The sequence below is a fragment of the Sander lucioperca genome, chromosome 22 (genome assembly GCF_008315115.2).
Source record: "Sander lucioperca isolate FBNREF2018 chromosome 22, SLUC_FBN_1.2, whole genome shotgun sequence".
In the NCBI taxonomy this organism is placed as follows: Eukaryota; Metazoa; Chordata; class Actinopteri; order Perciformes; family Percidae; genus Sander; species Sander lucioperca.
This window is the reverse complement of record NC_050194.1, coordinates 16,736,378-16,751,755: the sequence shown is the minus strand read 5'-3', so window position 1 is coordinate 16,751,755 and position 15,378 is coordinate 16,736,378. Positions and strand designations below refer to the sequence as shown.

General features: G+C 38.6%; 1 protein-coding gene across 6 annotated transcripts in view; it reads left to right on the top strand.

Moving 5' to 3' along the window:
* Positions 1-15,378, top strand: part of vti1a (vesicle transport through interaction with t-SNAREs 1A) — a 117,555-nt gene that overhangs the window by 28,653 nt on the left and 73,524 nt on the right. For all 6 annotated transcript variants that reach the window (XM_031315303.2, XM_031315307.2, XM_031315302.2 and 3 more), the window contains one exon: positions 5,871-5,955. In XM_031315303.2, the coding sequence (XP_031171163.1) occupies positions 5,871-5,955 (85 nt within the window). The remainder of the gene's footprint in view (positions 1-5,870; positions 5,956-15,378) is intronic.

Sequence of the window (15,378 nt, the reverse complement as noted above, 5' to 3'; positions counted from 1 at the left end):
TGTGTTGTATTCAGTTCCATTAGCAGCAGTTGTCAGTTTTTTTCCCTTTTGAGGTGGTAAACGAAAAGCACTGATCTTGGAATAAAATTGTGCTTCCTTGAATTCTTGTCGTTGCAGTATGTGCATTAGCTGTAACTATAATACAGATGCGCTAATTGAGCTGCTCCACTCATAATTAAATACAAATGAACTTTAAATTGAATTAATCTTTCAGTAAAAAAAAAATTATTTGATGCAAATATAATATTGGACTGTCGTGACACCCCGTCCATTTATTGTGTTTCTTTTAAGACTGAAACTTCGACTCCAAATATCATTTGGATAAGCGATGCAGCAAGCATGATAATTCAAGTCAGAAGAGGTGGTTTATTTAGTTAGTGGTATTTCAAAAGCATGCAAACTGTAACAAAGTGTATATGCAGCCTTTTAGATTGTCCAGCAATATTACTAATATTAGCTCAAATACCATTATACTTTAACTGTAATGTATATTTTAATAACACTGTGATGCTAAGTAAATATCAAATATACAATCATAATGTTTATAATTAACACTCAGTAGTTGTAACATATTTTAATTGATACTCATGAGGATCATATTTTAAAGAAGGTGTATTTCCCTCTAATTGTGGCAAAATTAGTTGTTTGCTGTTTTTGGAGTTCACATTATATTGCTTGTCCTTTGAAGCATGACTGAACTTGTATTTGCAGGTGTAGTTACAGTATGTTGTTAAATGTGCCTTTGACTGAGACTATGTTCAAAAGGGCCTCTGCTGAAGCACAGTAATCCAAATCCTATCAAAGGCTCACCATTCACACCTATCCATAAGTTAGAGCGCCAATTTCGCCCAGATGCCATGTTATCACCATTCTCTGTTTCTTTTATTTAGTTACTTATAGTAGTACTTTATACTAGTTACTTTACTTTTGTTTCCCCTTCTTCTTCCCACCTTTTTGGTGCATTTCCTCCTAGCCGGAGAAGCCAGAAGACATCTTAAGTTACCTCACCTGTCTACCCCTTTAGGAATGGCCCAATCTGTGTATTCAGGCTTGATTCTGAGCCCTCTTCGCCATTGCACTTCTCCATTGCAGTCTTTTACCCTTCTGCTCTTCCTGCATTCGAATCAAAGGCGCGCACAGCTTATACACACTTAAGCCTTGCTTTTAAAAAACTATACTTTTTTTCTTCAGCTGAAAAACATGTTTAAATATTTAGCACCCATATTCACAGCTGTTTGACACTTGTAATTCCTCGTCTTACAAGTCCCAAACAAACGGCACAGAAGATCACACAGTCAGTCTGAATCACAGCTGTCATCATTATTCACTTTGACTCTCCCCCACCCTTATTGAAATAATAAGGAAATCATCTGAACTTTGGAAAATGGTGATAGTAACTGCCTGTGTTTGATATTGAAAAAAGGCAGGAGAGCGAAAGAAGAGGGGAGATATTTCTTTTGAGCTACAGCTGCATTGTTCTGGGGCTCCCTGTTAATAACTTACAACTGAAGAGTGTTTCTTGACGCAAAAAAGCACAACAAAAAAACACCATTTTCGTGGTTCCTAAGAAGATCTTTGTTCAAAATGTAGGTGTCAGATGAAAAGGCATACATGCATAGGCAGAAATGGTGGTGGTGGTGGGGTGCATCAGTGCAGAGATGCTATTAGATATTTATCATATATTGTATTTAAATCCTTTGCTAGAAGTCTCCATGAGACCGTCAGATATGATTGTGATGAAACCCTCAGATTGTCTTAAGTTGATTTATGGCAGATCTGAATTGTAAGACAGTATTCAAGCTTGAATAGGTGTTAGTGTATGTGTGCCCTATTCTGAGGATTTCATGATGGTTATATCAGAACCTCAGGGGTCAAGCCTTGATATGTGATGTTGTAGCACAGTAGGGGCTGGCAGCCACTTTGCATTTCCTTCGACAAAAATGCTGACAACGATGTCTTGGATTTTTCTTGCTACTGTAACTGCAGAATAAAACCATAGTCAACCACATTTTTGTGGTTGTTGTGTGGTATTTGTATATTGGAACCAAATCGCTTTTCTGTAGAGGTAAGAGTCACCTCATTTTAGATGAAGTTTCTAGACATAACCTCTATATCAGTCTCATCTGTGACTACGTAACGTAGGATGTTTAGCTTTCATTGTACATGTTCCTTGTCATTATTTTCCATGGTACCGTCCTGTGTCCATGGCTGGGTTGTTTCATTATTAGGGCCATCACAGTGAGCCATTACTGGATTCTTAGTGGCTGAACTCTCACCCTTTCCTTCAGTTTCTGTCACCGTCAAACTCGGGGCGCATTATTCTAATGATCACACACACATATACACCGCCACTGCCACCACTACCCCACCTCGCACACCCACCCACACCCTCCCCTCCCCCCGGCCCTAAAAGAAGACAGAACGAGGGAGAGCAGAGAGAGAGTGAGAGAGAAATTCAGGAGGAGAAAGCTTTGAAGTGGCTTTCCGTCGCACTGAGTCTGCCGGCCGTCTCCCCGAGACGTGTCACCTTTGCCGAGAGGGAATAGGAAAATCACGTTTCGAATGGTAATGATAACATACTAATCACTTGAGCTCTTTGAAGAACCCAGGGAGTGCGCTACTCTGTCAGTATCCCTGGCTGCCTCATGCTCCCAGGCACACACAGGCACTGCATCCATGGTCTAGCTGTATAAGCTTAAGCATTGCATGTCAATACGTCCCCTCTGATCCATAGGGGCTCATTATAGCCCAAGCTTGGTATCCATTTTCTCCCACGAGCACACTGCCACCATCTCTGCTGATGCCACGACCACTTCCACACCCATGTAACCCCTCCCTGAAACCCTCACTACCACACCTTTCACCAAAAACACACCTTGCATCCTGTCCTTGTCACTGTCTCCTCATCGCTTTCCTCCTACCAGCAGCCCATTTTACCACACATCCACCCACCCCATCCCCTATCCCTCCATCCTCCCCCTGCCCTCCCTTTAACTATTGAAAAGTATCTCTGCAATTTTAAATGACATCTGTCAGCGGCACGAAGAAAAAGGAAGCAAGGAAAAGAAGAGAGTTCAGAGGGAGTTTTCTCCTCCCTGCTCTTCCCATCCCTCTTATTGTCAAACTTTGAAAAGTGTGTCGTTGACTTATTGTTTCTTTCCTCCACGTTTTTTTCATTTCCTCTGAGTGATTAACTGGTACACATTTTGACAGCCTAACCAAAACTAGAGATTTCACTTCTCCCCCTGTCCCCTCCGTTCATGTGATGGGCTTACACCCTTGTCAGAGAGGCGGATGTCATTCGTTGGGTTGTTTTTGAGTGTCAAATATGTTACATCTGATCAGTTTCTTAACACAGCATATTAGAAAGGCCATCAAAACCAACAGCATTCGAGTAAACATTTAAGCCCTGCATGTTTATGCTGTTTATGATCCCCTCTTCTGAATTCAGTTTGGATTTAAGAAAGCTGGGTCGATACATTGGACAATATGGGGCTGTATATGTTGTTTAAAGCTATGCGTGTAATGTATGTTAGATAGGTGATTGAAACTTTGCACTGAAAAACCATAGATTAACAATAGACTTGAAAGTTACACTTTGCCTCTGCCTAATAAAATAGATTGTATCATGGTGATTGACTACCTTTTTTTTTTTTTTATAAGTAAAAAACTTGAAGGTAGTCTTTTAAATACCTCTAAATGTTTGGGTGGAAATTTGTAAAAAGTTGAAAGTAGTCAGCAAAATAACAGTTTAGTCAATATTTAAAATTAGCTTGAAGCAACCTTGATGATGAAATAGAATAATTGCATTGAATTAAACAACTTCAATATAATAGCCAGGCATTATTTGAAACAAAGAATGATCAAACAGATGCTTTCATGATTAACCCCCTTACGATACAATACACCAGAATCTTTTAATGAGAGATGTAGTTTATTAGATCTTGGGAAACGTGTTAAAAACGTATATGGTCAGAAACAAAGAATCAATTTAATACGGACATTTGTGAAACACCCAAAAACACTCAAGGTTTCCACATTACAGTTAAAGGTTGCGGGTAACTGTATCATCCTGTAAAAAAAAAAACCTTACATGACTGTCCAAAACATAGACACACATTTGTGAAGTGGAGGGGAACCTCCACGGGAAAACTCTGGTAAATAATGATCCAATATTGTAATTTTTACAAGTTTATTCCAACCACAACCATAGCGTACTCATAGTTGGGAAGCCTCTTTTGTACAATGAATTAAACAGTGTAATGTTGAAACCATTAAAGTAGGTATTCCCAGCTAGATATGTTCTGCTTCCAGTACTGTTTGACAACTTGACTAACTGTAGCTGTTAGTTGAGATAAGATTCAGGGCTCCCTAATGGTGGCAGTGGAAAGAATTGTGTTTAAACCAAATAGTAAAACATTTAAGACACCAACTAATCACTCCTGAAAACTCTTTGTACAGGTAACATACATATTCCACTTAAATCTGCACAACAAAACACGCATTAAATACAGCAATACAAATGGTCAGGTATAGATCAACAGCATTGTGGTTAAAATGAGCTTTTGTGTAAATGTGTCATTGGTTCCTCCATTAATCTTTATCTGAATATAAGAAAACTAAACTGACTGATTCAAGGTGTTCAAAAAGCGAATAAAAAATAAAATAATTTGCCTGTGCCCTTTTCCATCGAACTGCATGTTTATTAACATCATAAGTATATATGTTAATATACGGTGTACTAATTGGAAACATAAACACAATGAAATATAAATATAATGGTAGATTCCTACGTTTGAGAACCCCTAGATGGAACTCGAGACCATGAGTCAACAGATCAGATCTCTTCTTGCCGTGCTTGCCAGACATGAATTATATAGCTATAGAGAAGAAACCAAAACCACTGGGTCTCTTGGTATCTAAGGAACTGCTATCAATTGAAATGTGCACGCACACTATTAAAGCCCTAGCTAATACCTTGATACACACAAACATCTACTTTGAAAAAAAAATGATCAAATTGCTTATTTAATTATTTATGAAACACATCTTTTCTTGATATGCTCTCTTAGCTCCATGCTTTCAATGAGCAGCCTTGTCAATTGTTGATAGCTGGGAGTAAACTAAGGGGGAATGCAGTAACTCATACATCATGAATGACAAACATTATTATATAGTTGTGAAATGTAATAATCTATCCTAAACAAAACCAATAAATGTATTTTCTACTTGTTTATCCACATTAGTGGACCAATACATGTCTACTAATGTGGATAAACAAGTAGAAAAGACATTTATTGGTTTTGTTTAGGATAGATTATTACATTTCACACCTATATAATGATGATCAATTTATTTACATTCATGACAGTGATAGATTGTTATTATTATTCAAGAAATCTTACACTTTATAGGTTGCATTACTATCTACAACTGAGGGAGTAAATGTTGATTTAGTTTTACATTTGTCTTTCTGTTGGAAGCCCTCACCTGGACAGGATTTTTCTTTTAACTGGAAAGCTTTAAATTAAATTGTTGCGTGTGCAGCAGAAAACTGTGCTGTGAAACAATACCAGGAGGCAACACACCTCAAAGTAGTTCTTGTTTTTTTATGTCCAAGATGAAGCAGCAGCACCTCTTACATTGTCAGCCTCAACATGCATATGCTTGATATTCCATCAGCATATAACACATTGTCATCCATGAAGGTTATTGCCAACAGGGCTGTATTATGTTGTTGCTGTGGATGTGGTCTGTCTATTTAGGTGACAGTGTTGATGTGTTTCTTTGAAATGGGTCCCAGCACTCTCAATCCATTTTTTGTGTTTTGTTTCTCTGGCTCTATTTTTTTCTTCTCTTATTTGTTGCAGAGAGCGCATCTGTTGGACAACACAGAGAAGCTGGAAAGGTCATCACGGAGACTGGAGGCCGGCTACCAGATAGCAGTAGAAACTGGTACGTATTCTGTTTTGGATTGGGTTGGGAAGGGGTGGGGTGGTGTTGGGAGGGGGTTCAAGATAGTGGTGAGGATGAGTGAGCGACAGAAAATTGTCTTGCTCATATGCGAGGTGGGTGGATATGTGTGTTTGTGTGTGTTTGGGGGGGGGTGGAGGGGATTGGGGGGGGGGGGGGGGGGGGGCGAAAAAAACCTCTTTCCTTGACGCCTGATGACATTTTCGGGAGCACATCAAAGGCGAGCCAGGGAGGGAGAGAGATGTGTACAGGCAACAGATTGAGCGCCGCTTCTCCTTGCTCTGCTCCCGAAGAAAATGTGTGCATCGATACGGCTGTGTGTGTTGTGCATCTGTGTGTTTTTTTTTTATTTATTTATTTTTTTTTTTTTACTCAAACAGACAGGGGGTCCATGAAAATAAACAACGTCAGCGGTTCCTCCTGAAGTTCTTAATTCAGGAGTACAGAAGGAATAAAAAAAAAAACATAATATCACTTTCTAAATAAACCACCCAAAAAAAACCACAAACTCCTTTTTTCCCTCATTATCAAGGATGGTTTTTATCTTAAAATAGGAAAAAAGCTCATTGGAATCTTAAATAGATTTAACCAGTTAGCATATTTTTGCTTCTTCCTGTCTTCCTTCCTGACAGTCACCACATTATTGAGGCACAGTGTATTCCTCAGAGATGTATCAAAGCTCATTCTTGAAGTATCAACCAGCTTTCTGTGGCTTCCGTTGTAGTTTTGAAAAAGTTTGTCAATTTACACTATAATCGCGGGGTGGCTGGCGTGTGCGACATCGACAGATTTAATAATTCAAGTCAAGGAAGGTTCACACGCAGACCACCAGCTTTTGATGTTCTCTGTAACTAGCATTCATAAATACAATCTGCATTCTCTGCTTAAAAAATGTTGATTCAAATGCCTCAGATGATCCTGCCGTTATTCGAGTTTCTCGACTGTCAAATTCTGCGACAGAGTCGTATCTTTCACTAGAGTGGCTCGTTTTTTTATGTTTTGCCCCCCGCTTGGTTGGTGTTAAAGAAGTGGGCCATGGCTTAACAGTGTTCAGTACCTCCTGGGCCCGGTGGTTTCTCCTGCCGTAGTCGGCCACATGCCCCTTGACCCTGTGTCACCGGTGGCCCTCTCATCCACTGTGTGTGTGGTTAGCTAAGAACAATGCTCGTTTATCCTGCCTTGGTCCCCCACACTTGGCTTGGTCCACACCAGCTGGGGGTGTGTTTGTGGTTTGGGGAAGCTTCGCTCCACGTCTTTAATCCATGACCCCTTCCTTTACTCTGCTGTCGATACCAACCCTCCGCTCAGATGCACAACCTGAAATGGCAATGGCTCTGGGTCAAACATGGAATACATCTACACAAAGAACATTGATACACAGGGAATATGCACCCCTCCACCAGACTAATTACTATATATGCCAATCTCTCAAATTCAACACACACACACACACACACACACACACACACACACACACACACACACACACACACACACACACACACACACACACACACACACACACACTGGGCACAAACATCAGGTGGCCATATTTATCCATTGGTTTATAAGATTTGACAGGGTTTGCCATCTGATCCAAAATTTAGTTTGGTCTTTAATTTAATGTTGTTCACCCATCTCAAGCTACATATTTACTCTTGTGGTTCCACAAAGGCAAATCACCACACTTGCCAGATATCTTCATGAAATCCTGCACTATTTTAGATCATAGTACTGCCACAGTTTTTAGAGTATTGAGACACAGTACACTAAGCATACGGATTTGTTATTTGGCAAACACTACACTGTTTATTTTTACAGTCCAACAAAAGCTCAATTTATTGTAGTTCCTTCTCTTTCACATCAACAAATACAAAATAATGAAATAAAAAGAAGTGCACTACACTTTATTCATGCACATTATGAAAATGACATTGGCAATAGTTGAAGGAATAAGCTTTGAGTTTTGAAACACAGAGGTGTGGCATCCATCCTCTAATAATTAGAGCATTAAGTGTTTTCCCCAACAGACGCACTCTAGTCATATTGTGAATACTTTTCTTGCCACAAACATCAACTCTCCTCATACATCCAAGCTGTACTTTTCACGAAGTGTTTAGCATCGTTATTTTGCAGTAATTCAAAGTTGCATTCTCCATCCACAATGACATAGTAGCCCTTAAGAACTGTCATTGACCAATGGTAGGAGTGGAACTAAAAGACATTTTATTTCAAAGAAATAGATCCTGAACAAAGAAATGGCGTAGAAACTCGGCTTTGCCCCCTTTCTCTTCAGCGTCGACAATATATCTCTTAATGACCAGGAACAAAAAAGCCAGGATGCTTCTAGGTCACATTTAAGGGAAAAAAGAAGACTCTTAGTTCTAAGAAAAGATACATCTTCAAACAGTACCATTTTACCAAGATTTCAGCATTTTTTTTTTCCTACCATTCTCAATGTCTCCAGTGTATTTAGCGAAAAACAAAGGCCTGCCAAAAGCAGTGAGAGCCCTCAGAGGGATATAGAGGAGACTCTTTGGACATGCAAAGCTATTTACCACACGCACCCTCAAGAACCAGGGTCCTCTGTTTGTCTCATAAATAAAGTATAGAACTTCATTAGTGAAGAGCACGGACTTAAAAGCCCAGGCATAGCAACAAGCAGACATGGGGGCTAGCCCAGTTAAAGAGGGCCCTAAATAAAGAGGGAGGGCATGCAGTTAGCCAATTTACAGACATTTGAGTCAGGAGCATTGGAAATGCCCCAATGTGGAGGCTTGACTGATGTTAAATCAAAGACATGCCATATTTTAGTCTTTCCCTCCACAGTTGAAAAGATTTTGAATGATTTATGATTGCTTGTTTAGAAATAGATAGCATGTCAGATAAGACATCTGCATCTGCAAGTTGCAATGATTAGCTGTTCCACCTTTTTGATTGTTATTCATTGAAGAGGAGAGAGTTACATACTGTACTGATCGACAGTTCATACAAGACATTGCTAAAAAAAAAATGCTCCATCAAACTCCTGCTGTATTTTCCAGTTATGGTGATATAAATCCACTGCTTTGTGTACCGGCATCACTCTCATAATTGAATTGCTTCAAATGACATTTGGTTTGTTGTGTCATCATGGACCAGCCTTTGCTGATGGTGCTGTAAAGGTGCAATCGTTTTAGGGCATGAATGGTAATTGTATACTTAAAGGTACACTTTAAACTTGAATTATGAGCTCATTGTAGCAGCAATAGTTTTATGTGTGCTTGAAGCTTCTGTTGTTTGCTTGCATAGACATGACTAATGTCGATTTATTGCAATTCTACATTTTTAGATCTCATTTTTAACATGAAATGTAAAGGCTTTTACTTTTTACAATTATGAATGAATGAATGAATGAATGCATCCCAGAGGCAACATTTAAAAATTGAACGACTCAGTAAATCAACCAGCAAATGTGGAGTGAATTTACTTTGAAAAACCATCCCCTTTATACTTGTTCAGTTGACACAAATAACTTAGCAATGGCAGCAAAATGAGCTGCTGAAACAAAGACAGATACAGACAAAAGCATTGCTACTCTGCATTTTAAAGGTGGCCACCAAGAGGCTGAGAACGCTTCTTAGGCGAGTGTTCTCGGTGTTTAGGGGCCTGTAATCAATCCTGCCAAATGAAAACAGCTCATTAGGGATTGATTTCAGTCCTGTTTAGATAAGCAGAGAGGGCCAGGGCCCGGCCCCCAGGGGCCCCAGCCTAGCCCAAAGTTCACGCCATGCCAGGTAGAGAGCAGCACCGCAGGCTATCAACTTTATTAGGATGGAGATAAGCTGATTAGACCTTGTCAATCAAAGGTGCCAGTGACTCAATCATGATCCAGGGGTCTTTTCTTTCTGTCTCTCCCTTTTTCTCTCTCTTCCCGCTCTCACAATCTCCCTCTCTTTTTTGTGATAAATCATTGAAGCGACCAACAAAGTGGCAGCCATCACTGGGCTAAGCTAAGCAGCCCTGCAGTTGTCACCAAGGCAGACGCGTGGGGACCCTGTGATGATGTGACGACTATATTAAAGAGTACATCAATTTGTTTTAGAGCAGTTTGATTTTCAACTGCAGTGGTATTAAAAGAGAGGGGGGAAAAAGAGGGGCGGTGAGCATGTCGGCGTCATCGAACATGACTCCAGTGGCAGAGCAAGGGGTGCTGGGACAGCAAGAAATAAATAGATAAATGACAGAGTGACGAGAAATAAATAAATATGTTTTTGTAAACATAAAAAAAATCTTCATGGCTCCTTTTGAAGCGGAGTGTGGCTTTGAGTCTTGCTGAGAGTCCACGGGCGCTGGAGTGGCCCAGTAAAACAGCGCACGTTTGTCCCGACTCTCTATCTCTCCCCCTCTATCTTCGTCTCGTTCTGTGTTTCTCTCCCACTCGCTTTATTTCTCCCTGTTCCCTCTAAAGATCAGACTCGCCGATTCTTTTGGTGCTGGGCCACCAAAGTGGTGCTCTCTTCTCAAATCCATAAGCAAACACTTAGCAAATGACATAATCGGTTACATTTATGAAAGCAAGTGATCTTTTAAGAAGAGGCTATAATTAGCTTTTGACACATTTGATATCATTCTTTAATATTTATAATATTTGGTTAATCCAGAAGAATATATATTTTATAGATTACGTAATCGTATTAATAAAACATTTTTTTACAAATTAAAATCCTTACACATTTCTTTCGGGAATGGACATTTTTGGAAAACAATGGAGTAAATATTGTTGTCATTTGTCATTTATTTTTTTAAGCAAAGTGTTTCCATATTTTTGTTTATTCCCATACTTTTAAACAGATCCATTTAAATTTACATTATTATTTTTCAAGTTTTGTTTGACCTGCTAATATACCACAATTTAATACTAAGGATTTTTTTTTACTCACTACATGAATGATTAGAATTACATACAGTATATATGCAATGTAAATCTTTTTCTTCTCAACATGTAGCTGAATCTTTTCTCACTTCTATTTTTAGTTAATTCTCTCTGTTCTACAATGTAGTTTTAATATTTTAAGAATCGGTTTGCTAAAGTGGATTTCCTTTAGGTATAACCTAATAAATCACTTTTTTTGTTGGCTGATTCAATCAGCATGTTGTATTGTGTTCAAAAAGAATATGAAGTTATTTAATAATTGTTTGATTAATGAAGCCGAGATCTTCACAGTTTGGTCAGGAAAAAAGAGGCCTTTTGTAAAATATGTTTTAAAGGGAAAGTATGTTTTTTAAAATAAAATAATTATTAAAAAAGCTCCCAAAATTTCACTTGAAACCACATTTCCTAAACATATATGCTTTAACGTATAACATCTTGCTCTCAGAAAATCTAGCCGCGGGTGAGCTGTTTATCGGTAAACCCCCGGTGGATGAAAGGCATAGCAATAATGATTTTTTCTCTCCTAATCGGACCTTGTCAGCAAGGCGTCTTATCGTGGAGAGGAAAATGACACCGATCCTATCGAAGAGCCTGGAGTCCGAGTCGGCGGCGTGTGTCCCCCCCAATCATGGCCGGCCGTGGCCCAGCCATATCTAGCGCCGCCACAAACGGCGAGCGACGCTTTTTTCATGTAGACTTCAAAAACGTTGCGAGTCATTAAAATTGCACCCGCGTTCGGCAGCAGGGATCAGCCGCTCTGGAGCGAAAATGGGATGTGGGAAGAGGAGACTCGCTAAATGTGTTAATTCCATCCTCACATGTTTAAGGCTTAATTTTAATCTGTTTGAGGAAGGGGGAGGGGTGGGGGGACGATTGGAAAGGGGGGCGGGAGGGGCAACGAGAAAGCCTCGCACTGCAATAAATCGCTATTATCTTTGACACCCTAGGACTCAGCTGTTCCAGGGATTTAGGGGTCCACTGGCAACAGTGAATATTGTAGGGCATGAAAACACTGTTTACGCTTGAACTGCGGTAGCTAAGGTGCAATCACCAGTTTCAGGCTGCACAGACAAAAGGCCTAACGCGCACAATGGCCAGCTAGCATACGTACCCTCAATGGAAGAGCTGAACCAACAGACTCGAGTGTGTTTGTGTGTGTGTGCCTATTTCCCTGTGTGTGAGTGGGTACGTCTGTATTTCCCTGTGCATCGACAGGTGTTGTCGCAAACATCCAAATGTTAGCTTAAGTTAAGTGGCACTGCAAAGATGGCAATGAGTGACATGTTTGTGTAAAATTAAAAGAACCTTACACCAAAGAGTGAATAATCCCCCAACTACTACAGCAACTACTTGCCTCCTTGTGTCACTCTGTTGGGTCTGCACAAAGTGTTAGCTAGCATTAATAAAATTAGGGGAAAATCTAATAATTAGACCTTTAGTCGGTTATTAGCTTCAACAAGACTCGCAACATAATGAGACTATTGGAAGTAATGATCTAACTAGAGAGCTCATTGGAGCTTTCAGGCTCAGTAGAACATGAGGCAACATTGCTAAGAAAATTGTTGGTTTCCCATTTTGAAATGTACTTACATTATTAAATAAAGTCTAAACTTTGTGAGATTGATTTTTAATTCAACAAGAATTTGGCACAGATTTAATCAAACATTTAAATATGTAAGATGGGTCTTAAATCCATAACTCTGCACATTTACATTATTCACATCATTTTGATTGGTAGGCAGTAAAAAATGTAATATTAACTTAAATATACTATTTACTAAAGTATTGAGCCAGAGACATTAGCATGCGACCCAACAAGCAGACCATGAAGGATGTCCCAAACCAAGGTACATGCAGCATTTTTTGTTTCATCTCACTCCACTACACCACAGATGAATAGAGTAATAATATACAAAATAAAAAAAAAAACATGAAGACAAATGATTTCAGCTTTTAATAATGCGCAATGTCAGTTAGGTAATACCCTTAAAAATTAAGTAATTTCGGAACAGTTTGTAAATTGGTCCATATTCTCGATCAAACCTCATCCAAATCATTTATTGATATAATCAAATCCTTATCTCCAGATACGAAACACCCTCCAATTGCTAGATAGCGGTATGCCACTATATCTTAAAAGACACCTTCGTCCCAACCTTAAATCAGATTTTCTTTTCTATTTATAGGTTACAATAACTAAAAAGATACCCCCTGCCTTCTTGCATGCAGAAGAAAAAAGTGTAGCATTGACCTCTGGTTGACACGTAGAAAACTGAGTGAGGGAGGGGGAAAGCAGCAGAAAGCGCGACAGACAGGAGAGAGCTAAGACAACAACTGTGAAGAGCCGCATAGGGTTAAAGAAAAACAGTTTCAGAAGGAAATGGGAGACAAAAGCGAGGACTTGGAGCCCCCATGGGCGCTTTAAAGAGCCGCTACATCTGAGGCGCTGAAATATTAAAAACGGAAAGGGAGAACCAAAAAAAAATAATTTAAATAAAGCAAAGGAGTGGCAGTGAGAGAACTGTGCCACCTTGTCAACCGAGGAAGTATATCAGAAATACTAATTTGATGATGTGAATGACGCACTGGATGAAAAGATGATTGATGTCAGTTAACACCCTAAAGGAGTAAAAAAACAACAACCGAGGAGACATTTATCAGAGTAAGTGTGGATAGGCTGCTGTATAGGAACAAGAGATAGAGATGTTGGGAAGTAGATGACCATATATTTACATAAAATGATTTTACATGTTTCATTTGTTTACAATAACAAAATTCCCTGGCTTTTATTTGACCAGCAACCTTCCTTACATGTGTTCTCATTTACAATGTAGTAAAGTAAAAAAACATCTTTATTTACAAAGAAGCAAGCTGCTACAAAGCACTTGAGTAATGACAACTGAGTCAAACTACAATTAACAGTGTGTCTTCACAGTGAGTCTTCTGTCAGGCTGGCAGACTTAAATGGGCATATTTTTTATGCAGATTCTACAGAGTTTTAAGGAAGAACATTGTTAAGGGGAATATAGTGCTATTACTGCTTTTTAACATTTTCATTTTTCTTTGCTTATAGTTATGTAAAATGGTAATTTAACAACTAACAATTTTAGCTACGTACCTGTGATGGCATCTGTAGTAATACCTTTTTCTCTGTACATACACTACCGGTCAAAAGTTTGGGGCCACTTAGAAATTTCCATTCCACTCCATTCCAGACAGAATACCAACTGAGATCAGTTGCATTGTTTTTTTTAATCAGGGCAGCAGTTTTCAGATTACATTATGTGCTTACATAATTGCAAAAGGGTTCTCGACTTGTAGAAAGAAGTGGCTGATTTTTAATGCAATATCTGCATTGCCCATTATCAGCAACCTTTCATCCAATGTTCCAACGGCACATTCTGTTTACTAATCTGATATCATTTTAAAAGGCTAACTGAGAAAACATTGGAGAACCCTTTTGCAATTATGTAAGCACATCATGTAATCTGAAAACTGCTGCCCTGGTTAAAAAACAATGCAACTGATATTCTATGAGCTGGTATTCTGTCTATAATGGAGTGGAATGGAAATTTCTAAGTGACCCCAAACTTTTGACCGATGTGAGTGCGTGCGAGTGTATGTTTTAATAGATAGATAGATAGATGGATAGATAGATAGATCCTATCACTACAACGGTGTTTATTGCATTTAATTAATTACTGAAAACATATTTATCATGGATTTTTGTTTGGAACTATTATGTAATTCATCTGACTGTCAGCCAATATAAACTTTTTCACGTAAGGAATACCTACCTAATACTGACCCTAATAGCACAAGAATGAACTCAAACATTAAATCTAAAACAAAACAATCTTAATCACATTCACAGTGCAGTTGAAATTGTTTCAAATTTAGCAGTAGTAAGCAGACAGTCTAAAGTTCCTAATAGTAGCTTGCTACCTAGCTGACTGCTGATGCCATTTTAATGCAAGTCGTCTGCCATCATTCACTAAATAAGTTAGTTTGCAAAGTTTATTTTTTACTGTAACAGTAAAATAAAAAATACTCCACACATGTAATAAGTAAAACATAATGAGAAATATTTTTTCTAAACTTAAAAAATCATAAATATTCTGGCTTTTCAGTTTTCTCTTAATGGTTGTCACTTTTAACGGTAAATATAACTTTTGTTCATACAGTTCCACCAAATCCAGTGCACAGTTTGTGAAGCTGTAAATATATTATTTTTACAAAATGAGTTTTTAATTTGTCCCCTCAAAAAGTAATTAATGACTTTTGCATTTGCAGCAATTAGCTTATCATAAACAAAATTCATTGATATGCCAGTGTTAAGTCTTTTTTTATTTATTTTTTTAGGAAAAGCTATGTGCACTCACTATGTGTTTCTCATATTCCCATCACTTTCATACCAGTATTTCAAATGCAGACTGGAGAGATATGAATGATATTATGTAATAAAAGTTACATCAAATTTATTATGAAAG